Below are 25,974 nucleotides of genomic sequence, written 5' to 3'. Positions count from 1 at the left end.
TTATGCTATTGGTCCTCTGCCCAGGCAGACAGCTGAATCCTCCCCAGAGACATGTGAGGAATTTCTATATTACCTGTTTAAGGTCATTTTAGGACCCTCTCCAAGCTGACATTTTTCTAATTTCCATTATGTAAAACAACAAAATCTTTAAAAATGTATAATCTGTTTTTTTCTCTCTTGCAGACCCAGAAAAATCCCCGGTCGAGGTCACCCATGGAGTACTGCTTGAAGCCGACTCAGGCCAGTCCCTTGACCTCACTTCAGCCTTTGATACAGTTGACCATAATATCATACTCAGCCATCTGAAGAATTATGTTAGCGTCAGTGATGTGGCTCTGAAGTGTCTAATCTCTTATCTGAGAGGTCCTTTTCTATAATGAAGAGATGCCTCCTTCTACTTTATTTTGTGGTATCCCACGTGGGTCAAGTTGGGGTCGCCATTGGGGCAAATAGCCATGACACTGCTTTCTGTTGACAGCAAATTATCCTTCCTGTGAAAGCCTAGAATCGCTTATTCATCTCTCTATCATGTTCTGCGTTGCGGAAATTAAAAATTGAAAGTCCAAAAACCTCCTGCAGTTGAATGACACCTAATTAGAGGTGACTGTAATTATCCCCTGAGGCCCGGGCACTAAAGGCTTTACTAATCTCTCCTCTAGTCTGGGCACTTTATCTAATAACATTTGGAAAGAGGCCCACGTAGCCCTTTTTTTAAATTTCAGAGTTGTACTTTGAAGTGATTTAAGTGTTGCTGTACTGCTTCAGACATATCAGGTCATTATGTATATCTTCCCGACATGACTACTGTAATGAATGGGCAGGCAAGTCACATTACACAAGTCCATGCTGCACTTCACTTGCTTCCTGTGAGATTTATATTTGATTTTAATATTTAACTGCTCGATATTAAAGCCTTTAAATGGTCTGGTTCCTTCCTACAGCTGCAATCTGCTGATTTCCTATGAGCCTGATCACTGTCTTAACGAGACATAACAAAAGTGATGGAGTCTCCAACGTCTAGGCCACAGAACCTTGAACCAGAAGATCCCAGGCAGGCAAACTCAGTGTCCTCATTTTATTATATTTTTTTTTTCCTAACTTGTGGTATTTAATATTTAATTATTTAAATTATTTAATTAGTTGTTATCTTAAGATTCAACTATTTGTTTTTATTGTACTGTTTTTAGTTTTTACCATTAACTCTTTGGATTTTTTATATGTTTACTATATTAATAAAGTTTAGCAATTTTACCTCATCAGCAAGTTGATCATCTGGATCGTAGTCTTTCATGTCAGTCACCTCCGCTGGTATTCCCAAAGTCTTCACTTCTTCCAACAGCTCGTTTGCAAAACCCTGAGAAATGATGAAAAGTGTCAGATGATGCTTCTCAGACAGAATTATAAATATATTGTGTGTGATTAATTAATCTCAGCTGGAATTTTACTTTTATATTTTGTGTGAAATTCTGGTCATATATAGATGATTATGGTGCACCAGGTTGGTTTTTAAAGCACTTTTAAACCCTATTTATGTAAAACTTCTTTTGATTCTTTAGCATCGCGTCCGTGACTGATTATATCCTGAAGTTTCCAGTTTAATTTGTCATATGTAAGTTAACACAGGGTCAACAGTACAATGAAAAGGTGTTGGATGAGAAGAGGAGGTGAGATGATGGCAAAAGGGGCAATGTAATAGAACATATGAACAAGAAACAGAATGAAAATAAATAAACAGAGAGCTCAATATAAATCAAATACAGTACTATATATATTTAGAGTGTAGGAGTGCAAGCAAAGGATCATCTTGTCTTTAATGTAAACACTATGAGCCAGAGACGTTGGTTTCAGTGAACATCTCTACCTTTGCTGTTCCAGTTTGTGAACCGTAGAAGATTTTAACTCCTGACACATACTCCACAGTGTCAGAGCGGTCGTTGTTCTGCACAGATTTGTAGACCCACGGACCAACATCCTTGGAGAAGCTCTTCTGGAAACACACAGAGGAAGAAACGAAGGATCTTAAAGTTGGAAACAAGAGAAAAGCGGCAGCTCTTGACAGAACAGTTTCACACTAATCTCCACCTTTAGACAGACTAGTCAAAGTCAACTTGACTGTGAATTCTGAGCTTCTCTCTGATCTCCGCAGTAAACATATAAGTAGACAGAACATACAAGTATGCAAAAACAGAAGAAGTATGCAACATAATAAATACTCAAAACATAGTATGATTGAGAGTGCAAAAATACTTCATGGGAAATGTAAGACGGTTGTAAGACGGTTTTTGTAATGTGCATTCACAGGATGTAGTAAATAGCAGTTAAAGATGGAACATCAACAAGACATTTCAACTGCTGACAGGACGAGACTGGATAGAGTGATTAGGAGGGCCTGCTCCGTTCTGGGATACCCACTCGAACCAGTGGAGGTGGTGGGACAGAGGAGGATGATGGACAACCAGTCCCACCACCTGCAGGACACCGTCACTGCACTGGGCAGCTCCTTCAGCAACAGACTGAAGGAGCGGCATTGCAGGTCGTTCCTTCCTGCAGCAGTAAGACTGTACAACCAGCTCTGCCCCTGGTAAAAACTACATGCACCACCATTGTGGACTGAACTGTAATGCTTTAACTCTTAACTGTGATGTGTATGTGCAATATCAACGGTTCATGAGTAATCCATATTCATATTTTCACACTGCACACATTTTCCTGTCTTTACACTGCATTTAGCTCAATTACATTCATAGTTTCTATATTACTTTATATCCCTTAGTTGCTGATGCCTATTTTGACACTGCAAATGTCCCCATTGTGGGACAAATAAAGTCTCATCTTGTCTTAAATAACTGACCATCATGACTGAAGGGGTGGGGTAAGAGGAAGAGAGAACCCACCTTCTTCAGGGCCACCTTCAGGGAGAACCAGATCCCAAAGACCAGAGCAGCAGCTGAGTACAAGTAGAGTCTGTTGTGCCACATGGACGTGAAGAAGCTCTCGGGGGGTCTGTGTTCATTCTGAGAAACTGGAGGGAGAGACGACATCAAACTGTGTTTCACAGAGAATATATGCGAGCAAACGATGCTTACAGCACACAGGCAACAAAGCAATTCACAGGCTTCATCAGGCAGCGGCCGATCCCGAACACAACCCCGGTTCCATCCTGTTCACCTCAGGTCACCTGCAGCAGGTTAGAAAGGCGACTGCCTGGCTAGCAATACATGCTAGCTAGCAATGTTAGCAGCGCTAGCTCAAAGCTAGCGTGGAGTCGGGATGTGAAAATAACAAAGTCACCTTTAGCATCCGGGGCAGACGCGCGCCCCGTGAAGAGTAAAACGATAAAGATGAGGCTCAGCATCTCTGCAGATTGAACCTGAACAATCCTCGGCACCTGAAACTGTGCACCACCATGTTGTTTGGCCGCTGAGCATGCTGGGAAGTGCAGTTCTTTCGTGTTGCGGACGATTCGCAGCAAAATAAAATGAAACCAAGCCTTAATAAATAATAATAAAACACACTATTTTTCCTGGTGGTGTTACGAAAGCTTCAGTCACTGTGCAGCTGTGTGTCTGGCTATTTGAAAGTTGTATTTCTTTTTTCTTTACCGGAATGTCTACTTTGAGACTCACTTTTTTTAAGTTTCGTGTCCACGTTTAGTTTTTTTTGTCAACATCTATTATTTTTCAGGTAAAACGAAAAATGAAGTCGATTTTTAAGTATTTCGACTGTTTTTTTGTTTTATTATTTTAAGCGGAACCATTGTGGCCGTCGGTGTGTCGCAGGGGACAGCGATAGACAGCGCACTCGGACACTCCTCTTCGTCAGTGGCGCAGTTTTCAGACTCACCTGTAAACATGTCGATATTCACTCCAACGAATCAAATACGACTCACGAATGTGGCGGTGGTGAGGATGAAGAAAGGAGGGAAGCGCTTTGAAATCGCCTGTTACAAGAATAAAGTAATGAGCTGGAGATCAGGAGCGTGAGTAAAGTGTCAACACCCACATGTTTAGCTACCAAAACATTGGAATGAACTTCAACTAACTCCTTTTAAACGTCAGAGTAGCTCTGATCTGTTGGTTGGATTCACCTACACGACCCATTAGCTAAAATATGATCAAAACAAGTTAGAGCAAATTGTTCTGACATCGTGTTTTCCTCCAGAGAGAAAGATCTGGATGAGGTTCTTCAGACTCAGTCCGTTTTCGTCAATGTGTCCAAGGGTCAGGTGGCGAAGAAGGACGATCTGACCAAAGCTTTTGGGACAGATGATCTGACAGACATTTGCAAACAGGTGAGAAACTCGTCCTGAATGTTTAATAATATTTACTATACATTCGGATGGGTTGATTCTTTATTTTCTCCTGTAGGGAAATTGGTTTGCAGCATTAATCGCAGGGTATTTCCCCACACAAGACACTTTCTCTTACATTGAACCTTTAAGCTGCAGAGGTGGACAAACCATCATCCAGATGGAAGCGGTCAAATCAAATATACTTTATTGTCCCTAAGGGGAAACAACCGCAAAAGGACATATCATGACCCAGAATAGTAATGCAGAATAAAAGTGAGTTGAATATTGCACCTACCCTTAAACACGTGATAGGATAAAACACTTAAAGGATATAACTCGTAAAAGATGAAAAACAAAAACTGGCAGTAAAACTTAAAAATGAAGTGCAAAATGTGCCAGACTGGAGGCGAAAGGATATCCACTGTCACCCCCTGACCTTTATCCTGCTGCTTTCTTTGCCTGTTGTTTATGTTGTGGACAGATCCTGGCCAAAGGAGAGCTCCAAGTGTCAGACAAGGAGAGGCACAGTCAGCTGGAGACCATGTTCAGGGACATTGCAACTATAGTGGCAGAGAAGTGCGTCAACCCAGAGACTAAGAGGCCCTACACAGTCATTCTGATTGAGCGGGCGATGAAGGACATCCACTACTCTGTCAAGGCCAATAAGAGCACGAAGCAGCAGGTGAGGAAAAACACAGGTTTGCTCTTTCATGAAGGCATCACTACCAACTACTGTAAGTTCTTTATGCTGGAGAATCAAACTGTGAGAGTCTGTGTTTTTTCTCTTGACAGTTACGATCAGTTTGTACTTTTGTCCTGTCCCCAGGCTCTGGAGGTGATCAGGCAGTTGAAGGAGACCATGGACATCCAGAGAGCCCACATGAGGCTGCGGTTGGTGCTGCCAGCCAAAGAGGCCAAGAGGCTGAAGGAGAAGCTGAAGCCGCTCCTGCAGGTCGTGGAGAGTGAAGACTTTGTCGAGGAGCTGGAAATGGTGAGGAACATGAAGGCTTGTCTGTGAACGTCACAGAGCAAACTCTACAGTCACTGAATTATACGATCAGGTTTTTCACTACTGTTTTTTCCTGTGCTAACTGACGCCTTTGTGTTTCCCTCCACCCCTCCTCCTCCTCAGGTGTGTCTGGTGGATCCCGGCTGCTACAGGGAGATGGATGAGCTGATCCGCTGTGAGACTAAAGGCCGCGGCTCTCTAGAGGTTCTCAGTCTGAAGGATGTGGAGGAGGGAGAAGAGAAATTATAGGAAACCAACCAGTCAGGATTCTGCACCTTATCCACACTAACATGCTTCACTGCAGCACACAAACTCCTTAAAGAGAATATATTTATCATCAGATTCACAGTGTTTTGTTTCATTTGCATTTCTACTGGAATGTATTTGAAAATACATAAATTACAGGTCAGTAAAAATCTGACTGCTTACATTGAATTATTTTTTTATTTTATTTTTTTCCTTATGTCTACTACATTATTGTTTCTGCCTTTCATCAGACTTTGCGTGCCATGTAGACATGCTCATATCCCAATTATATGGATAATTACATAAACCCAATAATTAATATTTTGTCATAAGAAATGAGTTGCTCTGTAGCAAATAAATATTTAACAAGAACATTTTCTCCTTTGTAAATTCTCTGTGATTTTTCATGACACTCAGTTTTGCAAACAAAGGAAATCACACTTTAGCTTTTAGAACAGAAAAGCATTATATCCAAACCAAGTAAATGAAAAATACTTCCACCATCAAGTGCAGAACAGAGCATAATACAGAATTATTTATCTTGAATATTTCAATAGTACAATAAATTACGATGATAGTACTATGATAGTAGTACTTTTTTCACAGACGAAATTTGAAATATGACATCACTGATATGATACATGATGTACTGCAGCTGGAAGGCTCTGAAACATCAAAAAAGCTTGAAAGTGTTTTTATTTGCAAAAGAAAAGCAGGAAACACACACACACACACACACACACAACAAAACAACAAGGTCCAGATGGTTTGACTTGAGACAAATGATCACAAAGACCCTGGGTTTGAGGTCACAGTAACAAAAAGGGTATTTTATTAAAGACAATCAGAAAATGATAAGACGGTTTTGAATAAACTTAATCTCACAATCAAAAGCTTGGAAGAATTGAGTCTGAATTAGAAATGTGTTACATTAGCATTTAAATAAAGAAAACTGGAGCTGTTGTTTCAGCCACTGAACGCAAAAGTAGAACAGATGTTTTCATGTCAGTTTTATCTTTGAGTTTCACTTTAAAATTGGGCATAAAAGTAGAAGAGCAAGTTCAGAATCATGTTCTCTGTTTTAGAAAGTGTTTAGTTCCGACCCTCCAATTTAACATTGGTATTAAACTGCAAATAAAAGTCCAGTTTCACATCTGATCATTATAAAGCGTACAGCATATAAAACCCTGGCCTTCTCTTTTCCATCATGCGTCCTCTTCTTTCAATAGATGGAACAAGCAACAATTAAAATCAAATGCTCCTTGCAATGCTTTATTCCACAGTGTCCTCATCTCAGGTGTAAACATTTTTTTTACTCTCAACAAGCCAAACAAAGATGAAACTGCATGACTCTTAATACCATGCAATACAGTATCTGGTTTTAGGATCAGTATGAACTCAGTCACATTTAAAGCATCACAATATATTAGAAGTATCGAGGGCAGTGATCAGTGTTGGACCGTGTTATATGATTCAGTATCAGTAACTTCATCAGAACTCAGAAGTATCAAGTTACAGTGGTGTTATGTTTTGGGTAAATAGGGATGAATGTAAAATATGTTTTGTGGTATATTCAGTGTGTTGGCATTAAAGAAACACAACTCTTGTTAAATATGCTTTCCACACCTCTATCACTAAACCCAGTTAAATAACACAATGACACACACCCTTGTGCTTTTTAATGTTAAATTCATGCTAAGTTAAACCAGTGTTTCGTTACCCAACACGTGCAGCCAGAGTTTCACGTCTGCTGTTAAATCTATCCACGGTCGTTTCACACATTAATGATTTTCCAGCTGAATCATTCACTCTCACTTATTCCATTACCGTCCATCAGATGGGCTCTGACCTGTGTTCATACTGGCTGTTTGTGAACGTAGTTCTGTTGATCCTGCTCAGAGGGTGATTACTCTCATCCGGTGCAGTCGGGTACCGGCCCTCTTTAGGCTGCTGTGTCTGACTCTCTCTAGTGATGCACCTGGTGGTGAGGAGCACACCTCCGACCAGCAGCAGAGCAACAGAGATCCATCCTAGGTACAGAGCCGGTCCCCAGTCTCTTCTCAGCAACTCAGCGCCATCCAGTGGCTGACTGGTGTGATGGGACGTCCAGGCTGTAGGAACCAGCAGCAGGATCCCAGACAAAACAAAGAGAACACCAGAAAACACTTTGACCTGGCCACGCTGAGGGAACCACACCGCCCCCACTGCACTAATCCCCACAGCAAAAGCCCCGGCCCCGACGGCTGCCATGATGAGGGCTCTCCACGTACGAAAACTTCCAGAAAGAGACAGGAGAGACTGGTAGAAGGAGCAGTGCAGGCTGCCATCGTGGGCCAAGTCCCAGTGATCCCATTCCAGCCACACCCCGTCCCAGTAGGCCGGCAGGGTGGCCGTGTTGTTGTCCAGGGTGCCACTCACCTTCCACAGGGCCAGGCAGCGTGTCAGAATGGCACAAATCCACCCCATGAAGGCCAGGCCGAGGGCAGCGAGCTCCAGCTGCCGCCTCATGACTCCAGGCCTGCCTGCTCCTCCTCTTCACTGTCTGACCAGAAACAGCTGGCAGCGGAGCACATTGGGGTGGGGTGTTGTTTTAACGTGTGCGTCCATGAGTCAGGCATAGACAATTTGTGTGTGTGTGTGTGTGTGTGTGTGTGTGTGTGTGTGTGCGTGCAGAAAGGACAAACCAGTTCTCTGGTATTCATGAAAAGAAGAAGGCACAGGCTGCAGCTGGGTGGAGATGGGGAATCCCTCTGTTAGCTCTGCTATGGTTTCAAAACAATCCCTTCCTCCCAGTTTTTGCCGAGAGGGAGAAACAAAGGTTCCACTGTGCTCAGTGTTTTTCAGGCGCTGTTGTGCTTCTAAGAGGAAATTTGATTTAAAGAGCCACAACTTGAAACTGAACTGAAGCTTTGTGTTCTCACAGCAGAAGAGTAATTCAATTGGCACCTGTTAAGTCTGCTGTGTTTATTTTTGAAATCTTTGATGGAAACATTTGACAGGTTTTCAGAGAGGCAAATGTTGGCAGGATGACACAAAAATAGAATGATGTGAGGTCAGGGAAGAACCCATTACATTCTGGAAATCCGGACATGTTTATTTCTCTTTAATGGTTGGATAGGACATTTTTACACATGAAAAACAATCGGACATATAATAATTCACAGGGGCAGTTAGCAGCTATTTTAAAAGCAGTAATGCCAGTTTGCTATAGCTGTATCAGACAAACAGTGAAATCTATCTCCTGTAATAAGCCTCTAATAATTTAGCTGCATGTTCCATTACAACTCTTTGAATGTGCACAAAGATTAAACAAGAATTAAAATAACTGTACTGGTAATATTCTTAAAATCCAGTTTTCTTACCCAAAGAAAAAAAATACAACAAACTGAAATGTATTGTAAAGTGAAGTCCTTTCTAAAATTGTGATTATATGTTTGGCCATTATATTACAGTTCAAGATGTGTTTATCACTCCATTGGTCCTTACTTCAGACATAGTTTTTGATGGCATAGCTGCCTTGCGGGGGGCTCCTGGCACGGGTGTACCCACTGGAGGGGAACCTGGGCCTCTGAGGTGGGCAGCTGGTGCACAGAATGGCTCCCCCACAGAACAGCAGCCCAGAGGTTACAAAGCCGATGTATATGGCCGCTCCAAGCTCTCTCTTCAGCACCTCAGGGACGCGTGGGTTGTGGAAGTCACGGATGACGGAGTTGGCTGTCCAGGAAACGGCCACTATGGTGGTCAGCGACGACAGGCAGAAGATGGCCCCGGAGCTCAGCACCACCCGGGCCTTTATCCCCGGGTGGCTCAGGCAGTTGGTGCAGCGTGCTCCCAGGAGGAAGATGAGGAATCCCAAACATCCCAGAACCAGGCTGATACAGATGAGGCCTCGAGCAGCCTGCAGGTCGGGCGCCAGGTCCAGCAGGGCATCGTAGAGCTTGCACTGCAGCTGACCCGTGTACTCACTCACACAGGTCATCCACAGACCCTCCCAGAACACCTGCATGACCACCAGGTGTGTGCCGATGAAGGCCGTCACCTTCCACATGGGCAGGGCGCAGATCAGGATGGTCCCAGCGACACCTATCATGGACAGGCTGATGCCCAGCTCCTGTAGAGCCATGGAACAGTGGACACTCACTCACACCCTGAAAGAAAAACAAGAGATGATGTTTTATTTGATTTATTCAGAATGGACAGATTCTATTCTCTCTTACTCACATCCTGACATTTTGATTGTGAAAGTGCTCAGCTGATGCAGGGCAGTCATTTGCTCTGAGATGTTTAATTAATATAAAACTGAAAATGATACGACACAAAGTGAATGTTTTTTTATTTCCAAGCTACTGCAAGGGATCATGCAAACTTGTTCTGTGCAATAAATAAAAAACTATATACAAGAATGAAATAGAATAAAACAAGATATCATAACATAAACCTAAAAGGCTAAAAAGTTGATTCAAAACAAGCAATGACAGTCAAAAGCCTGAGAGAATATGCAGGACTTCAGTTTCACCTTAAATACGACAACGAAGAGGCAACACGTCATTGTGAAAGGTGGAGCAGAGTAAATTTAAGCTTTTAAAACAAATAAAATAATCATATACTAAATTTGAAATAGTGTGGTGAGAAATAAAGGAGGAAAATATCAATGTTTTCTGTAAATTTGAGGTTGTTCTAAATAGAAATATACAGATTTTCAAATGGCCACTAGGTAGCAGCATGTCACCTGAAACACAATGACGGAGTAATTTGCACACATAACACAGTGCACACCAAGAAACAACAACACATTTATGATTTTTATTTCTGCACTACACTACTCACACTCACAAATATCAGTCCTTTAAATAAGCCTGATTTTATTCATGAATATATCTAAGAACTGTTCTCTGAAAGATAATGCTGAAGAATGTTCTATTTATGTTAAAGAACGTCAAAATAAAATCCTGGTTCTGCCCGCTGATCTAGATCTGCCCTAAAATGTAATAGGTTCTTCCCTGACCGATAACACATCCCTCCAAAAATCAGGTCACGTATTTCTGGAGGTGAGGTGAAGAATGTAAGAATCTATTTGACTAACCCTACTCCATCTTTTGTTATAGAGTAACTACTGACATAAAATTTTTATATTGAAGTTTGGCATCACTTTTCCTCACAAATAGTGAGTTGTGAGTGTTAAACTGGCATCAACCTTATTTTTCTTCCTTTTAAAGATATGTTTTACGTAGAAATGTTATGAACATATACTTTTTCTATAGAATGGATTGTTAGTGTTATATGTATGATATTTTTACATGGTTTACTATATGTGATAATAATAACTTCATATGGGAATTTGAGCAGGAAAACTTAAATGTTTGATTTTTTCATTATCAAAGTGAAAAGGTGGGACTCATGACTGACAGGCCTGGAAAAACTGAAATACTGAATTCAGGAATTCACCACTGATATTAACATTAATATGTAGGGGTATTGATATTATTGATTTGAACAAATCTGGACCTCAGAGATCCTCATCAACATCCATCTTTTTTCCTCTTGTACAGAACGTCACTGTGGAGAAAAGTGAATCACTGAAAAAAGCAGGGAGAAACCTGTTTGGAACATCTCTGCTTTCTGACTTTTCCTATGACATCTGAATCATTTGATCTCATCTCTCATCTGCCATCTGCCATCTAATAACATGAGCAAAACATGAGCTGGATTTTTGGTAACTCATCTATAACATTGACATGATTCAATTTAGAACCCATTATCTTTGATTTGAGGAATTGGTTGTAAAAAGGAACATTATAATCCTTTTTCAAACACACATATGTTCTCTGTAGACGACAACCTCTGAATAAATAAATCTAGTTCCCTTCCCTTAGTGCAGATTATTGGTGTCGGACGAAACTTTAAAAAGTGTGTCATCCTCCAGCCAACAGGAGTGTGAGTCCCTGAGTCACCTGTGTGGTAGAAACCTGAATAACAGGTTCTCTCACTTCTCTCTGGTTTAAATTACCACAGGGGCATTTTTGTAGGTACATTGTAAACAAGAAGCATGAGAGACACACAACTAACAACAGAAGTTCATTTATTGTGAAAAATAGAACCATGAATATCCAAAGTTGCATAGTGCTGAAACAAATCAATTCCCAAACCTGTATACATACTTTCTATACTTGAAATTATTCCCGTGTACAGAGGATGTCATGAGTAACATTCAGATTTAAAGAAATCTTCACAGTTTGATTCCTTCATGACGATAAAGTTCAGATTTCCTTCATCTTGTCCGTTTTCTTCATGTTTCATAAACGTCCACAAATGTTTCTCGAATAAACTCCAAGATTCTGTTTCTTCTCAAAGACAAGAGTCAGGAACCAGACTTCAAATGTACGTCTTGGTTGGTGTGAGAGATCGAAATGAATCCACTTTGCTGTTTCCTCCTGGCTTGTTCAGGAGGTACTTCACAGACGGGGTGCTATCTTCCTTGGGAGGGCAGGTGGCACACAGCAGCCCCCCTCCCAGCACCAGCAGAGCCCCGGCGCCCCAGCCGATGTAAAGAGAGGCCCCGAGCTCTCGTTTCTGGGCGTCCACCAGCATGGGGTTGTAGAAGTCCCTTACGAGCACGCTGGCAGTCCAGGAGACGGGGATGATGCAGAGGAATCCACTGATGATCAGCATCACGCCTGCGGCCACCGAGGCCCTCGCCTTGGCCCTCTGCTCCGGAATGAAGTTGGTGCACTTTCCACCAGCGAAGGCGATGAGGAGCCCCACGATGCCTGTGACGATGGAGACAACCACCAGAGCCCGGGCCGCCTGGAGATCTGTGCTCAGAGCCAACATGGAGTCGTAGACCTTGCACTGCATCTGGCCTGTACTCTGGACCACACAGTTCATCCAGATGCCCTCCCATATGATCTGTGAAGTCACTATGTTGCTGCCGATGAAAGCAGAGACCCGCCACATGGGCGCGGCGCAGACGATGATCACCCCGATCCAGCCAAAGAGGCCGAGAGCGCAGCCCGCCATCTGCATCCCCATTGAAGTCATCGTCTTCGCTCTCTGGGAGTTTCTGAGAAAATATCCAGAGCCGTGTGTTTAAGTGCATCCAAGGCAGAATGAAACTGAAGAAAGGAAGGCGTGAAAGCCTGGCTATTAAGAACAGAACAGAGGCTCTGCCAAAGAATACCAGCCATGCAGGATTCTTTGTGCAAAAGGACAATGAAGGTTTGGGTTTCTTCTGGATGGATGTGAGGGTTGTGTTACACAAGGTTTGGTCGATTCTCTCAGCGAGGGAGAGGATGTATGCGATAGAAAAGGCGCCAGAGTGTTTGACGGACAGAACGCTGAGTGTCGACGTTTAAACAAAAGACAGAGACACAAGTCTGCAAACTGAGACTAAACTAAAGGAATCATTCACGACACAGTCACCAGGCGAACAGGGGTTTGTCTCTGCACACGTCTACGTGCACAACAATAAGAGTGATGACAAATGAACCAGAAATAAATCCCTCCTGGTTGTGAAGAAAGACTACAGGAATGAAGGATGTGACAGCCACAGCATCTGATTGCCCCCTGGTGCCTGGCTACAGTATAGGTCATGAACCCCGCCTCCTCTTTGTCAGTGGACGGGACATAGACCAAGCTAAAATGTCTAAAGGTTTCCTTGTCATTAGGTCATAAATTAATCACTGGTTGAGGTAGATTCTTTCTGTCACCACAGAGGAATGTGATACCTAGTAGGAACAGGGTGTGCGCTGCCTGACGTCATGTGTGTGTTTCAGATCGTGGCGGATAAGCAGTTTTATACGGATTCGTAAACATCTCTAGAGTAGATTTTATTCGATTATTAATCATTTTTGAGTTATACCATGTATACTTCACTGCTGCTTTCAATGCTCACTGAAAATAAACCAAAATAATTCATGAATCTTGATGAAAAGATCTGGCATATTAAGAGCACTGATATATCTATGAGTGTGTGTAATCTGGTGCCGCTTGATAACATTTTCAGGGAACGTAGGTCATTAGAAGCGATTGTGTTTCCTACAAAACATATTTGCTGTTGCAGATTTGTTGATCAAAAAAAAAAATGTTTCTACAGAGGACTGAGTTGCTATGGGACTTGTCTGAGATGTTTATAATGATTAGTCGACTTCTCTTCATTCAAAGATTTCTTTCAGATGTTTAAATGCTAAAACTAATCCACTGTATCTCATCCACAGCTTTGATTACCACCTGTCACTGTAAAACTGGTGGAACTGGTTTGACGTCTACTGTGAGAGCTCAAACAAAATGGATGCTTTGAACATTCACTGTGTTATTACATGAGCAATCAGTCAGAACTGGATTCTTCCCCTTTTCTTTGCCTCATGGCATGATCTTAAGTAAATCTTAAGTGAGCTTCCTGCTTACGAATATTAAACATGCTGTGCTTTTAATTTCCTTTTTTAAAGTTGTCTTTACCTCACTTTACAGAAATATCGTGAAATATGTGATTCTTCCCTTGCATTCATTTTAATTTGCTCTGACTGATGACTTTGTATTAAAAACTTGTGAACATGGTCAACTGTGGAGGAGTTAAAAAGACACTTAGACATCAGTTAAGTAAACGTTTTATTAGAAATCAGTGATTTCAATAAACATAGTCTTTTTCATAATGCACAAAGACGACAGTAGAAAATCTCACACAATAAATTCACAATATATTATCGCCACTGTACAAAGTTTCTTTCATCGTAACTCTTTCTGACCATAAACGGTTTTCTCGCACAGCTTAGATTTGCCAAACATTCAGAGGAAAATTAGGTTTGATACAAGCTGAATACAGAATAGCTTTAAAAGTCCAGTCGTCACACTGTTGGAAGATTTTCCTGCCACTTCTGGAGTTTGGCCTGTGTGGCGTGTTCCTCGTTCTTTAAGAAACTGTCTCTCTCTTGCCTTCACCAGAGAAATCTGAATTTCCCAGAAAATCAGTTCTCACTCTCTTCATTAAAAAAGAGACACACAACTCGTGGCGCTTTCAGTAACTCACAACGATGGAGGGTTACTCAAGAAAGGTAAAATAGTTTGAAGTCTGTCAGAGCAAGGGGGCTCTCAGACGTAGGCTCGGCTGGTGGCTGCTGACCTGGCGCCGGAGTACTTGACAGGATACTCTGGGCTCTCTTTTGGCGGGCAGGAGCTGCAGAGGAGGGCACCCCCCAGGAGGAGGAGTGCAGCCGTGCCCCAGCCGATGTACAGCGCGGCCCCCAGCTCTCTCCTCTGAGCGTTGGTCATAATGGGGTTGTAGAAATCCCTGATGATGGTGTTGGCCGACCAGCAGACTGGGATGAGAACAAGAACGCCGGCACAGATGAAGACAATCCCCGCAGCGATGGCCACCTTGGCTTTGGAGCTTGGGTCCTCAATGAAGTTGGTGCACTTGCCCCCAGCGATGCCCAGGATGACCCCTAAGGCGGCGACGATGATGGCGATGACCACGAGAGACCTGGCGGCTTGGAGGTCCTGAGGCAGAGCCAGGAGAGAATCGTAGATCTTGCACTGCATCTGACCAGTACTCTGCGTGACACAGTTCATCCATAAGCCTTCCCAGATGACCTGTGCCGTTACAATGTTGGCTCCAATGAAGGCCGTGACCTTCCACATGGGCAGGGCGCACACGATGATGGTCCCCAGGAAGCCGATGATGGCGAGGGCAAAGCCCAGCATCTGTCGTCCCATAGACACCATGATGAGGTCTTTCTTTTCTTTCAGAAGCAGGCGCAGTGTCTCTGAGGCTCAGCTCGGTGTGTAAAGTTGAATAAAGTCCGTGGCACATGTTCTTCAGTTTTAAGGATGTCTTTCATGAAGGCGGAGTCTCAATGTCCTTCCCCTCTGACCTGAAACCTGTGTGTTGAACAACCTACCTGTCCGACCAGATTCTTCGCATCATCTGTATGGGGAGCCGGAGCAGTTTCGACGAGATGAACATCAGTGACTCTATGTAAATGAAGCTGTGGAGACGCCCCGCATTCCTTATTCAAACAATGCAGAGCCAGTGGCTAAACTTTGATTGGTCCAGTGACTGGAAGATCAGGTCCGGTCACTGGTTTCAGTTCAGAAAAAGCACCAACATGATGGGGGAGTATCACCGGATGTCAGACGGTAACATAATGCTGCATTTATGTTTGATTTCCACTTTGAATGAAAGAATCACACTGATCAACGTTGCAGTTGATTAGATCACACAAAAAGCTTTTATAAAGATGTTAACAACTCCTCTGCATTAACATTTCCACCACTTTAGATTAAAGTAAAGATATTCAATTATAGTTACTTTAGATTTATAAAAAAACTTTGTGTTTGCTGTTTTCTTCACCAGCAGATGGGTTCTGACTCGGCTATTTCACTATGTTGAATAAAATACACAACTGGTCAAAAGATTGATTCATTATTCATTTGTTCACGTTATTTAAATCTAAAATTTCCAGGTTTGGTTCCGACCCTTTGTTCCTCGTCACCCCACTCTCTCTACTCATCTCACGCTTTATGATTTAACATTTCTGATATTAAAACACAGATTATTGTAATGGGTGGTTCAATTTCTGTCACACGTTTAGTCTTTTTATTATTAATTAACTGTTTTTCTATTTGTTTTGTATTTTTAATGGTGTTTTTTTAACTGTGAAGCACGTTCCATTAACACTGCTGCAGAAGAATGTGTTGCACTGGTTTGTTTTGCTTTCACCTTCTGTTCAGCTCATCCTGAAACCGCTCGACTGAATTTAAACTGTTGCTCTTCATCGTGTTATATCACCTGCTGGTTCTTTTCTTCGAATGTTTTCTCATTTCCTATTTCTGTACAGCAGCCTTTGATATTGTCAAATCCTTGAAATGCACAATAGAAATCACATTTACCGTCGTTATCATTGTTACTAATGTTTTGGGTCATTAACTTTTTCTTTTCTTTCATTGTATCATGCTGATAGAAACAAACATCACCACTTCCTGCCGTGACACAGTATCGTGCTGACAAAGCATCAGAGGTTTGAGTAACACCAGCACTTCCTCTTCAGTGAAGAGGGTTTGGACGTGGAATTGTTTGTCTTAATGTTCAAAGCTTCATTGCTTCCATTGCTGCAGGGAAACTGTTTGTTTCCTAATAACACCGGAAGAAAACAGAAACCAGAGTTTTTGTTCACACTTTTCTTTTCTAATCTTTTACCATTTATACCTTTCTACCATTTAGGGACAAGACCTGCTTAGATTTTAATAGAAACTGGTAAAATATATATATTTTGTACATTATTTGTGTTTTTATTTCTCATATTGGGTCTAGTTTTGTACTTATATTTTTGAAATCTTACGTTTATGTTTATGATCAATCAAGTACGTTGATCTTATTGACAGATGATCAGTCGTGATGGTTGTGACTCCACAAAGAGATACGTGAATGTTGTACAAACGTTTTATTTTGAATAATCACAAAAAAAAAGGAAGTGGCAGCAAACAAACAAATCACAAATCATCACTATGTACAAAATATTCTCTGTATGACAAGTAAATAAATATATTAACTGCTAAACGTTTCCAACCACAGTGCACACAGGCATGTTGATGCAACATTTCTCACACGATGTGACTCGACTGGATTTCTACTTTAGAGCACGATGAATCAAAAAAAAACAGAGAAACATTCGATGAAAAATTCACAATAAACAAACATTGCATCGATGGCTTGAGTGAATTTATTCCAACAGTTTATTGGAAAACCTACCAGCCTCTAGAAATACAAAGTCTGTTTTGATTTCCCTGAAGTCTCTCAGCTTCTAGAGGTACTGTCTAGGAGAGTATGTGGGGGGTGCTGCGTACGGTTTGGTGGGTGCATACGACCCTGTTGCTGTGTATGGTCCGCTGGATGCAGGCGCGTACACTGGGCCGTATGTTGCTGGGTTTGCCCCTGGGCCTGTGTACGGGTACATTGGTGCTGGTGGGTAGCCTGGGTATCCATACATGGGCTTTTGAGGAGGACATGAGGTGGTCAGGATGATCCCGCCGATCAGGAGGATGGCAGCCGAGGCCCAGCCGATGTAGATGGACGCTCCGATTTCTCTCTTCTGTGTCTGGACGATCAGGGTGCTCTGAAAGTCTGTGATGGTGATGGTTGCGGACCAGCAGACGGGGATGAGAACCAGGATGGCGGCCAGGATGAGGAGGCAGCCGCTTATGATCACCACATTGGCCTGTGATGCCTCTTTCTTCAGGCAGCCGGTGCACCTGGCTCCGATGAAGGTGACTATGAAGCCGATGAAGCCACAGATGAGGGAGATGATGACCAGAGCTCGGGCGGCTTGCAGATCCGGGGACAGCTTCATCACAGACTCGTTCAGCTTGCACTGCATCTGTCCCGTGCTCTGCATCACGCAGTTCATCCACAGGCCGTCCCACACGATCTGGCCCGTCACAATGTTGGCTCCGATGTAAGTGGTCACTCTCCACATGGGGACACCACAGGTCACCGCCACCCCGACCAGGCCCACGAAGCTAATGATCTGACCTGCCACTTCCTTGCCAATCCTCCCCATGGTGAAGAGGTTTTGTCCACGGCAGGAGAGAGAAGCGTTTGGACACAGACGTCTGTTTCTCTCTCGGAGTGATACAGCTCTCCTTCCCTTGCGTCAGAGAATGTGCGGCAGGAGGAAGGTTGGTCGATTGTCAGGGGAGTTCTTCTGGACAAACAAGATTCCTGATCCTGGAGCTAGAGGAGTGGCACTTTTTTTTAAACACTGCTTTTTTTTGTCCTTGAAAAACAAACCCTTATGTGCATTTCTCTGCTGGAGGAAGGACGGAGGTGGAGTTACAACAACTCTTCAAAGGTCCTTGATTTCACCAACAGCCTCTTTATTGTGCTAATTTGAAATGAGAGCATTGGAGGGACGTCTGAACCCCCACCCACACACAACTATGAGCTAATGATGATTTCATTATGAAGTTGCTAGTGCTATTTTATTTTCTCTATATATGTTTAGCTGATATTTACCATGTAATTGTATTATTTTAGTGTCTAAAGTCTAAAGAGACAAAAGAAGCAAGACAGGAATTTGTACTTTTCACTTCTTTTTGCTTCTCTTCATGTTAATTGTGCTCGTAATTACGATTTAATCACAGCCAGGAGTGTTTCAAGGGACTTCAGGGGTCCAGACAAAAAGACCTGGGGGCCCTACATCAAATGAAACTGATCACATCATTCCAATCTTCATATTTGTCTTTTAATTTATTCACAAACTGCAGACTTTGCATACAGTTAAATATGAGTAAAGTGGTACATTTTAAGTGCAACCTGCCCACACACACATCATACACAAACAATTAGACATCCCAGCCTTCAGCCAAACAATAAAACTATGAAGTAGTAAGTTTGTGGCATGGGGCCTTGTTAGGTCGTTCTCACAAAATTGTTGCTGCTGTGGACCAACAATGTCAGGGGCCTTCACTCAGGGCCCCGAGCCCTTGCCTATCCTGTTGTAGCGGCCCTGTTTCGTAGCAGAGGTTATCATACTGATTTACTTTTTTAAAAAGGTTAAAAGCACTATGAACAATGAGGCACTCAGAGAGACGGACATCTCCACCAAGGTCCAACAGTCCCATCAAATTCAATCAAGCTGGACCACATTGCTCACACTCAAATGGAAAAAATATGTCTGATTTCATTTGAATCCATATCCATGAATTATTCTCTGGAAAATCAGTGAAAAGGTCAAAATATCTCAAAAGAATAAAGAAAGTGATAAAAAAAACTTTTTCGTGTAATCTTGCTTCAAAACAAACACACAAACAAACAAACACACAAACAGGGGTGAAAACATTTGTGACTAATCAAAAACAGATCTAACCCACAACAAACAGAGCGACATGAACTCTCTTATCTTCAGCTGCTGTGTCATGTCTCCTGTGTTTTTGGTCCTATTTTATATAAGAGAGTTTTCATTTTAAGTATGGATTGTGTTTTTCTTACGTTTGGATTAATGTTTTAAGTTTTGCTCCCTGTGTCCCCCTCCTGTGTCCCACTCTGTGTCCCTCTCCTGTGTCCCTCTCCTGTGTTCCACTCTGTTTCACCCTGTGCTTGCAACCCTAACCCTAATTTCGACCCTAACCCATATTCATCCTAGGGTGCATAACTCCAAGCCCCTTGCTGGAAACGTGCTGAAATTCGTTGTGGGTGCATGGCAGGCTCCCCTTTATTAACCAAGTCTCTACAACCTTCAGAAAAAAAGTTATTCCATAATATCTTGTACTTTTTTTTAGATTTGGTGGTTTGACCCCTTACGAAGGTCATAGAAGCTTGGGGATGGTACCAATTGATCGGGCATACCCACATTAGTTCAGATGGAACCAACTTCCAAGTCTCTATGACCTTCAGAAGAAAAATTAAGCAAGAATATCTCCAATGGGTTTTCGTCCCTTATCCTAACCCTAATCACGCCCCTAAGTGCAATTTACACACACGTGTTGTGCAAAGAACCTGTCAACACCTCAGTAACCTGATACCGAGCCCGATCACTCTCATCTCCACTGGGGAGGGAAGTCTGTTTACAGGAAGCTGACGAGGGCGGAGACAGAAACCCACAGCACAGCATTGTAAAGATCCAATCCAAATTGTCAGCCTTTTACTATTGTTTAAAATAACTTAACTCCTCTTTGTTTATAATGTTTTTCACCTACTTGACATGAACACTAGTTTAAATGTCAGCGTCGTTAATGAACAGGTGAATTTTCACGATGGACGAATCAAAAATATGTCGTGTTTGTTTCTTGCAATATAACTTGTGGACAATTCTGGACCTAACAGTCCCCCAATGAGCCACATTTAAAATTCACTATGTACAGATTTTTATTTGCACACAGTCATAAATATCATCCTAGAAATGGTTTATTAGTATAACCCCTTGAGCAACATCAAAATTGAATGGGTTCTCTCCTAACCTATACCACATCCTTTTACTAAGTTTTGTGACAATGTGTCGAGTAGTTTTTGCATAATTCTGCTAACTAAGAGACAAAGGAAGTGCAACTGACTCTGTGGACGTAAAACTCCTGTTTACTGTGCAAACAAGTGCAGCAAATATGACTTATTTAACCTGCTCCTATGTTTATGTTTGCTGTGCACTCATTTCCTTAACTCATGTTCTGATGGTGAGTGAAATAATATGAGTCAAACGATAACCATCCATTCAGAATATACTTTATTTACAGCGATAGAAAAGTACAACCTTCACAAGCAAACAGAAATATCAAGAGGTTCATAGGCCTGAATGTGGAAATTCAAGGAAAAGGACAATAATAAAATCATTTACATATTATGCTAAACTCCAGAGAAGTGAGAGAGCAACTAATTAAACATCCTTTTGTTATTAAAGCAAATATTTTCATTGCAAATCTGGTGTAAGTAGAAGTTATTCATCTATTTACTCTAAGTTGTTGAGATGTTAATGATCGATAATCTTACTGAATATTTACAAAACCAAATTATAATCTTAAGAAAATCTTCGTTGTTCATCAATGTGACGTCAAGTTTAGACATTTAAAATAAAATATAATCACGAGTTAAGTTTTGGTGTTGACAGCGGGAAAAATAAAGTGATGTTGTTTCATCGAGGTGTGAACACCAGCACAAGCAGACACAGGGAACACAAACTTCAATTAAAGCTCATTAGTCAACTTGTGATTTCATATATGCTCTAAGTCCTAAAGCAAACTATAATTTCCTGTTCCTGTGACCTTGAGAGTCCGTGTAGGAAGGTCAAACTATCTTATACGTATTCTCTGGATGTGGAGACCGACTTCACAGGCGTGAATTTGGGGACGTAGTGGTGGTGTTCGTGTTTGGGAGGGCAGTTCCAGCACAGCAGTCCCCCTCCCATCAGCAGGAGAGCTGCAGCGGCCCAACCGATGTACAGCGCCGTCCCTAGCTCGTACCTCTGGGCCTCTATCAGCAGCGGGTTGTAGAAGTTGCTGACGATGGTGTTGGCCGACCAGGAGACCGGAATGAGGCACAGCAACCCTGCGACGATGAACAAAACTCCAGACAGGATGCAAGCCTTCGCCTTGGATCGCTCCTCCTCGATGCAGTTGGTGCATTTCCCGCCAGCGATGGACAAGACCACTCCAAAGATCCCCGTCAGGATGGAGATGATGATCATGGCGCGGGCGGCCTGCAGGTCCTGGGGCAGAGCCAGCATGGAGTCGTACATTTTGCACTGCATCTGGCCCGTGCTCTGCACCACGCAGTTCATCCACATGCCCTGCCAGATGGTCTGAGCCGTGATGATGTTGGCGCCGATGAAAGCAGTGACCTTCCACGTGGGCAAGGCGCACACCACCACGACCATGAACCAGCCGATCACGGCCATCGCTATGCCAGTCATCTGGATCCCCTGGGAAACCATTTTCCTCCTCGCACATTAAAATCCAAAGAGAAGGACGAGTGGGACGGTGCCAGTTCGTATTTATAGAGAGGAGAAGGTGCAGAGACATGAGGGTATGTGATACCACAGTCCACAGCTCCTATTGGCTGGAAGGAGTTTACACACAAACACAGATCCAGTGACCTTTAGTAGTGCTGACCTGCCAGAAATCACCTGCTTCAAGGTCAGATACAGAAATATAACTTTAAAGTGTAATTAACCTTTTATTCTCTTACTCATTCAGTTATATGACAGATGAGCAACTTACAAACTTTAATAACTTTATCTATAAACTCTAAACAGTAAAATATACAAACTGTTCAACAGGAAAACTGGACAAAACTACTGTATCGTGAATTCAAATTTAAGTATGGGTTGATTACAGTTGAATCTTAATTAAAAGACAATTAAATGATGAGATTACTGTTGTTTACTTGAGCATGAGGAAATTTAAGATGTTCTATTTTTCTTTACAGCAGGGGGCAGTGTTGAACAGGTAATTACTTAGATGCAAAATTACACAGAGAACATGAAAACTTTTTTAAAGTTTTAAAAGTTCCCATTTTGGAGCTAATACGAACTATTTTCATTATTATAATACAACTTCTTGGTTTTCGGCATATTAGGAAAATATGAATTCTTGTAAACAAATCTACATAATCTCATAATTCACAAGTGTTATAAACTGTTATATTGTATTATATTTATTATTTTATTTGTAGTTTGTTGTGTTTGTAGGTGAGTATGTCGTTTAATAAGCCTATAATATTTAGACTAACACTAAGTCTCTGTAGAAAGCTTCTTTTCAGGGCTGGTAAAAGAAAGAGTTTTTTAAATGTAATATAATGAATATTTATCATGAGACAAGTTGATATGAAGAATTTTATGTATCATAGATATTAAATATCCATAAATTAAAATCTACTCTATAATCTATAGTCTTTAAATAAGTTAATGACAAGAACAGCAAAAACATGAAAATGGAATAAAAAATCTTTATTTACAGTTTCAGAACATTAAAATGAAATGATGACAAATGACAACAACAGAGGAGAATTAAGTAAGCAAAGCACAGTAACATGTTTGTGTCGTTCCATCTTTTTTTACTTGGTCCACACAAGCAGTTGCCTGGGTGTGGTGCTCAAGTCTTTATTTTGGCACAGATGGAAAAAAAAAAAAAAAGGGCTGTAACTCAACATGAAACCATTAAACTGAACATAGAGCTCTATAAAATCAATGTGAAATTCAAATCATACATGATGTGGGACTATGAATCCATCTCATGGACCGCAAAGTCTTTTTTTCAGTCTCTTCCCATGTGGCTCCTCTCTCCTCACACGTAGTCCCTGGGTTTAGATGAATGGGCGGCTGAGTACTTGGCAGAGTAGTTATCCTTGGGAGGGCAGTTGGCACAAAGGAATGCACCTCCTAGGATGAGGAGGGCCGAGGCCCCCCAGCCGATGAAGAGTGCCGCTCCCAGCTCCCTCTTCTGGGAGCCAATCATCAGTGGGTTATAGAAGTCCTGTATGACGGTGTTTGCGGTCCAGGACACGGGGATGAGGCACAAAATGCCAGAAATGATGAATATCACACCTGATGCCATGCCGATTTTGGCTTTGGAGACTTCGTCCTCCACGCAGTTCGTGCATTTGCCCCCAGCGATGGACAGGAGGACGCCGATGATGGCCAACAGTATAGCGACGATGAGGAGGGCGCGGGCGGCCTGGAGGTCGGAGGAGAGGTTCAACATGGAGTCGTACACCTTGCACTGCATCTGACCTGTGCTCTGCACCACGCAGGTCATCCAGATGCCCTCCCAAGTGGTTTGAGCCGTGACAATGTTCTGTCCGATGAAGGCCGTCACTTTCCACTGTGGCAGAGCACAGGCAACGATGGCCCCGATCCAGCCAATAATGCACAGGGCAATGCCCAACATCTGTAAAGCGGCTGCCACCATGTCTCCTCAGAAAGATTCTTGCACAGACGTCCAAAAAGAAAAAGGTCCAACAGTTGAGTCTCTGGAAGTCAGTTAAGTTTTGCTTGAGAGATCCCCAAGGGAGTTTGTTTGGAGAAGGTTGGAGTGGGTCTTATATACACTTAACCCGGGAGGGGCTTGTCACACACACACACAGCTGTGACGTGATGACTACCTTCACCTCCCCCCTCTCAGCCCTGGACGTGTGTCATCATGCCAGTTTTCGTGATCATTGCAGGTGAATCAGCTACGATGACGGTGACTAACAGCAACTGAGATCAATTCAGTTGTCTCTGAAATAAACCATCAGCCATACCCTCAAACTCATCTTTCTCTCTTTTTTGTCTGTTATGACGCTTTCGTGTTCTTTTTTTATTTCAGCATCTTTTCTGTAACTGCTGAAATTATAACAAGTCTGTGTTTGAGGAACTCTGCTTACTTTGCGTTTTTAGTTTCCTCTAAAATGTTTCCTGATTGAAGAGGTTTAGGGTTGCAGTCAGTTATTGTGATCTGAACAAAAAGCTGTATGTAAAAGGAGGAAGTGTCAGGTTTTGATTCTTAGGAGACAACAAAAGTTCTTGTTGAGATTTTGATGTCGTGTGTTAACATTTGATCTTTGGTGTCTGATCTTTTCAGCTGAGGGAGTTTCAGGTTGAGGGTAGAACACACATGCTTTTGTTTGCAGATGCACAATCGTTCTCAATGGAAATTGTACAAGTTACAACAAGTGTTCAAGTGAAAAAAAACATCTATCCAGGAGTGCATCAAATTACCATTCCCTTACTTCACTTTTATTTGGTATTAGATTGAAATACTTAGACCACAGAATATAACAATATTCACAGTTTTTATAGTTCAATCCAAACTGTGCATTGTTAATGATAAATAAGTGACTACAGAGTAAATGTGTGTTTATCAGTCTCTGCAACCTCAGGTATTTGCCCCAATGCAACAGATAAAGTACATATTAAGTCCTGCACAGATTTTAAAAGACCTATTTATACAGTAGTGTAACAGGAAAAAGACAAAACAAAACAAGGGTGTGGAAATGACTGATAATGTTGTTTTTTTTCAAACAACACTTATAATATCAATCACAAAGGTTTATATTTTAAACTTTTATGTCCACACATAAAGAGAAAATATGAAGAATAAAACATGGCTGACCTTTCAGTGTTGTCAGTCCTTGAAGGCTGGGCAGGGTTCCAGCCTTCTTCTCACTGCAGTTTGTCTTTGGAGAAAAGAGTGCTCTCTGCAGCCCACGTCCCACCTGAATCATCAACAGTCGTCCACAGCAGCGAGAAGACATCAGGAGGGAGATGTTGGGGAGCTGGCAAATACCATGCCAAGTGATCCCAGTTGACAAACTGATGCAAAAAGAGAGAGGGGATAGTGAGAAGGGGCAACGAGAGGTAGAGAGAGAATCAGATTGTTTCAGAAATGAATAGAGGCAGTGTTTGAGAGCCAAAACTACCGTTAGGACTATAATGCCTCTATTTTATCCAAGGTAAGATCATTAAAGAGACTTTGGCCTGGCTATGGAGATTGGGTTCCACACACAAGGAGGCTCAGAGGAATTTCCACAATTAAGACTCTGAGGAGAGATGGTTTCAGGGTGAGATTAGTCCTGATGTGTGCGTCCTGATAGGCCTCGGACAAGAACATGCCTCATTTCACATACAAGCATGCAACAATTTATCAGACACTGAATAATCCTATACAGTACGTGCATATTCCTCGACCGATTCAAATCAAGTCACACATACAAAGTGCGGATAGTTTACAATTTTGAAAGTAACGCTGCACACGCTACTCATTGAGGCAACTTATTTGCAAAAGGGGACAAGTTCATATTTTTGCAGTAACGTGACAAAAAGCAGCCGTGAGAAAGTGCCAGAGGGAGCTGAAGGGACAAGTATCAGCAGGTTGTCTGAGGCAAGCCCAGATTTCACAGTAACGGCTCCTGCTTTCACCCACTTGTTCAACCCTTCAGTTAAACAGGCTGGGCCACTGTGTGAATTTA

The 25,974-nt window shown here is 42.2% G+C and overlaps 7 protein-coding genes across 8 annotated transcripts in view; 1 reads left to right on the top strand and 6 right to left on the bottom strand.

Moving 5' to 3' along the window:
- The window catches only part of tyw1 (tRNA-yW synthesizing protein 1 homolog (S. cerevisiae)), a 49,690-nt gene extending 46,244 nt beyond the window's left edge, over window positions 1-3,446 (bottom strand). Inside the window, exons 1-4 of one of the 2 annotated variants that reach the window (XM_020088401.2) lie at window positions 3,292-3,446; window positions 2,895-3,022; window positions 1,862-1,987; window positions 1,253-1,354 (exon numbers count right to left, since the gene is read on the bottom strand). In XM_020088401.2, the coding sequence (XP_019943960.2) occupies window positions 1,253-1,354; window positions 1,862-1,987; window positions 2,895-3,022; window positions 3,292-3,355 (420 nt within the window). In that variant the 5' untranslated portion in view covers window positions 3,356-3,446. The remainder of the gene's footprint in view (window positions 1-1,252; window positions 1,355-1,861; window positions 1,988-2,894; window positions 3,023-3,291) is intronic. The other variant, XM_069534002.1, reaches the window with a different exon arrangement.
- A 323-nt stretch (window positions 3,447-3,769) lies between these two features.
- sbds (SBDS ribosome maturation factor) lies at window positions 3,770-5,918 on the top strand. Its single transcript, XM_020088402.2, has 5 exons — window positions 3,770-3,979; window positions 4,162-4,291; window positions 4,773-4,973; window positions 5,118-5,282; window positions 5,424-5,918. The coding sequence occupies exons 1-5, from the start codon at window positions 3,852-3,854 to the stop codon at window positions 5,547-5,549; spliced, it is 750 nt and encodes a 249-aa protein (XP_019943961.1). The 5' UTR covers window positions 3,770-3,851; the 3' UTR covers window positions 5,550-5,918.
- Window positions 5,919-6,224: 306 nt separating this feature from the next.
- LOC109630292 (claudin-4-like) lies at window positions 6,225-8,210 on the bottom strand. The gene has a single exon (XM_020088404.2). It carries the CDS (start codon window positions 8,052-8,054, stop codon window positions 7,380-7,382), a length of 675 nt encoding a protein of 224 aa, XP_019943963.2. The 5' UTR covers window positions 8,055-8,210; the 3' UTR covers window positions 6,225-7,379.
- Window positions 8,211-8,905: 695 nt separating this feature from the next.
- On the bottom strand, window positions 8,906-25,251 carry LOC109630200 (claudin-4-like). The gene is made up of 2 exons (XM_020088223.2): window positions 25,119-25,251; window positions 8,906-9,694 (listed from the first exon to the last, which is right to left on the bottom strand). Exon 2 carries the CDS (start codon window positions 9,667-9,669, stop codon window positions 9,034-9,036), a length of 636 nt encoding a protein of 211 aa, XP_019943782.1. The 5' UTR covers window positions 9,670-9,694; window positions 25,119-25,251; the 3' UTR covers window positions 8,906-9,033.
- On the bottom strand, window positions 11,609-15,421 carry LOC109630199 (claudin-4-like). The gene is made up of 2 exons (XM_020088222.2): window positions 14,781-15,421; window positions 11,609-12,587 (listed from the first exon to the last, which is right to left on the bottom strand). The coding sequence occupies exons 1-2, from the start codon at window positions 15,261-15,263 to the stop codon at window positions 11,919-11,921; spliced, it is 1,152 nt and encodes a 383-aa protein (XP_019943781.2). The 5' UTR covers window positions 15,264-15,421; the 3' UTR covers window positions 11,609-11,918.
- LOC109630198 (claudin-8-like) lies at window positions 16,967-22,000 on the bottom strand. Its single transcript, XM_020088221.2, has 2 exons — window positions 21,490-22,000; window positions 16,967-18,114 (listed from the first exon to the last, which is right to left on the bottom strand). The coding sequence occupies exons 1-2, from the start codon at window positions 21,956-21,958 to the stop codon at window positions 17,342-17,344; spliced, it is 1,242 nt and encodes a 413-aa protein (XP_019943780.2). The 5' UTR covers window positions 21,959-22,000; the 3' UTR covers window positions 16,967-17,341.
- Window positions 22,958-24,048, bottom strand: LOC109630203 (claudin-4-like). The gene has a single exon (XM_020088226.2). It carries the CDS (start codon window positions 23,931-23,933, stop codon window positions 23,310-23,312), a length of 624 nt encoding a protein of 207 aa, XP_019943785.1. The 5' UTR covers window positions 23,934-24,048; the 3' UTR covers window positions 22,958-23,309.
- Window positions 25,252-25,974: the final 723 nt, after the last annotated feature.

The sequence above is a fragment of the Paralichthys olivaceus genome, chromosome 11, assembly GCF_024713975.1.
Source record: "Paralichthys olivaceus isolate ysfri-2021 chromosome 11, ASM2471397v2, whole genome shotgun sequence".
NCBI lineage: Eukaryota > Metazoa > Chordata > Actinopteri > Pleuronectiformes > Paralichthyidae > Paralichthys > Paralichthys olivaceus.
The sequence above is the reverse complement of the archived record's forward strand: the minus strand, read 5'-3'. Positions and strand labels throughout refer to the sequence as shown.

Excerpts from the sequence above, each read along its gene's own strand:
- LOC109630199 (XM_020088222.2), bottom strand. The coding sequence starts at position 15,263 with ATGGTGTCTATGGGACGACAGATGCTGGGCTTTGCCCTCGCCATCATC. Across the intron at positions 12,588-14,780 it reads CTCAGAGGAGAGAGCTGGGG|ACGATGACTTCAATGGGGAT; the intron begins GCCGCGCTGTAC and ends CAGAGAGCGAAG.
- LOC109630292 (XM_020088404.2), bottom strand. The coding sequence starts at position 8,054 with ATGAGGCGGCAGCTGGAGCTCGCTGCCCTCGGCCTGGCCTTCATGGGG.
- LOC109630198 (XM_020088221.2), bottom strand. The coding sequence starts at position 21,958 with ATGGTTTCCCAGGGGATCCAGATGACTGGCATAGCGATGGCCGTGATC. Across the intron at positions 18,115-21,489 it reads GCTGCTGATAGAGGCCCAGA|GACAAAACCTCTTCACCATG; the intron begins GGTACGAGCTAG and ends TCTCCTGCCGTG.
- sbds (XM_020088402.2), top strand. The coding sequence starts at position 3,852 with ATGTCGATATTCACTCCAACGAATCAAATACGACTCACGAATGTGGCG. Across the intron at positions 3,980-4,161 it reads ATGAGCTGGAGATCAGGAGC|AGAGAAAGATCTGGATGAGG; the intron begins GTGAGTAAAGTG and ends GTTTTCCTCCAG. Across the intron at positions 5,283-5,423 it reads TTGTCGAGGAGCTGGAAATG|GTGTGTCTGGTGGATCCCGG; the intron begins GTGAGGAACATG and ends CCTCCTCCTCAG.
- LOC109630200 (XM_020088223.2), bottom strand. The coding sequence starts at position 9,669 with ATGGCTCTACAGGAGCTGGGCATCAGCCTGTCCATGATAGGTGTCGCT.
- LOC109630203 (XM_020088226.2), bottom strand. The coding sequence starts at position 23,933 with ATGGTGGCAGCCGCTTTACAGATGTTGGGCATTGCCCTGTGCATTATT.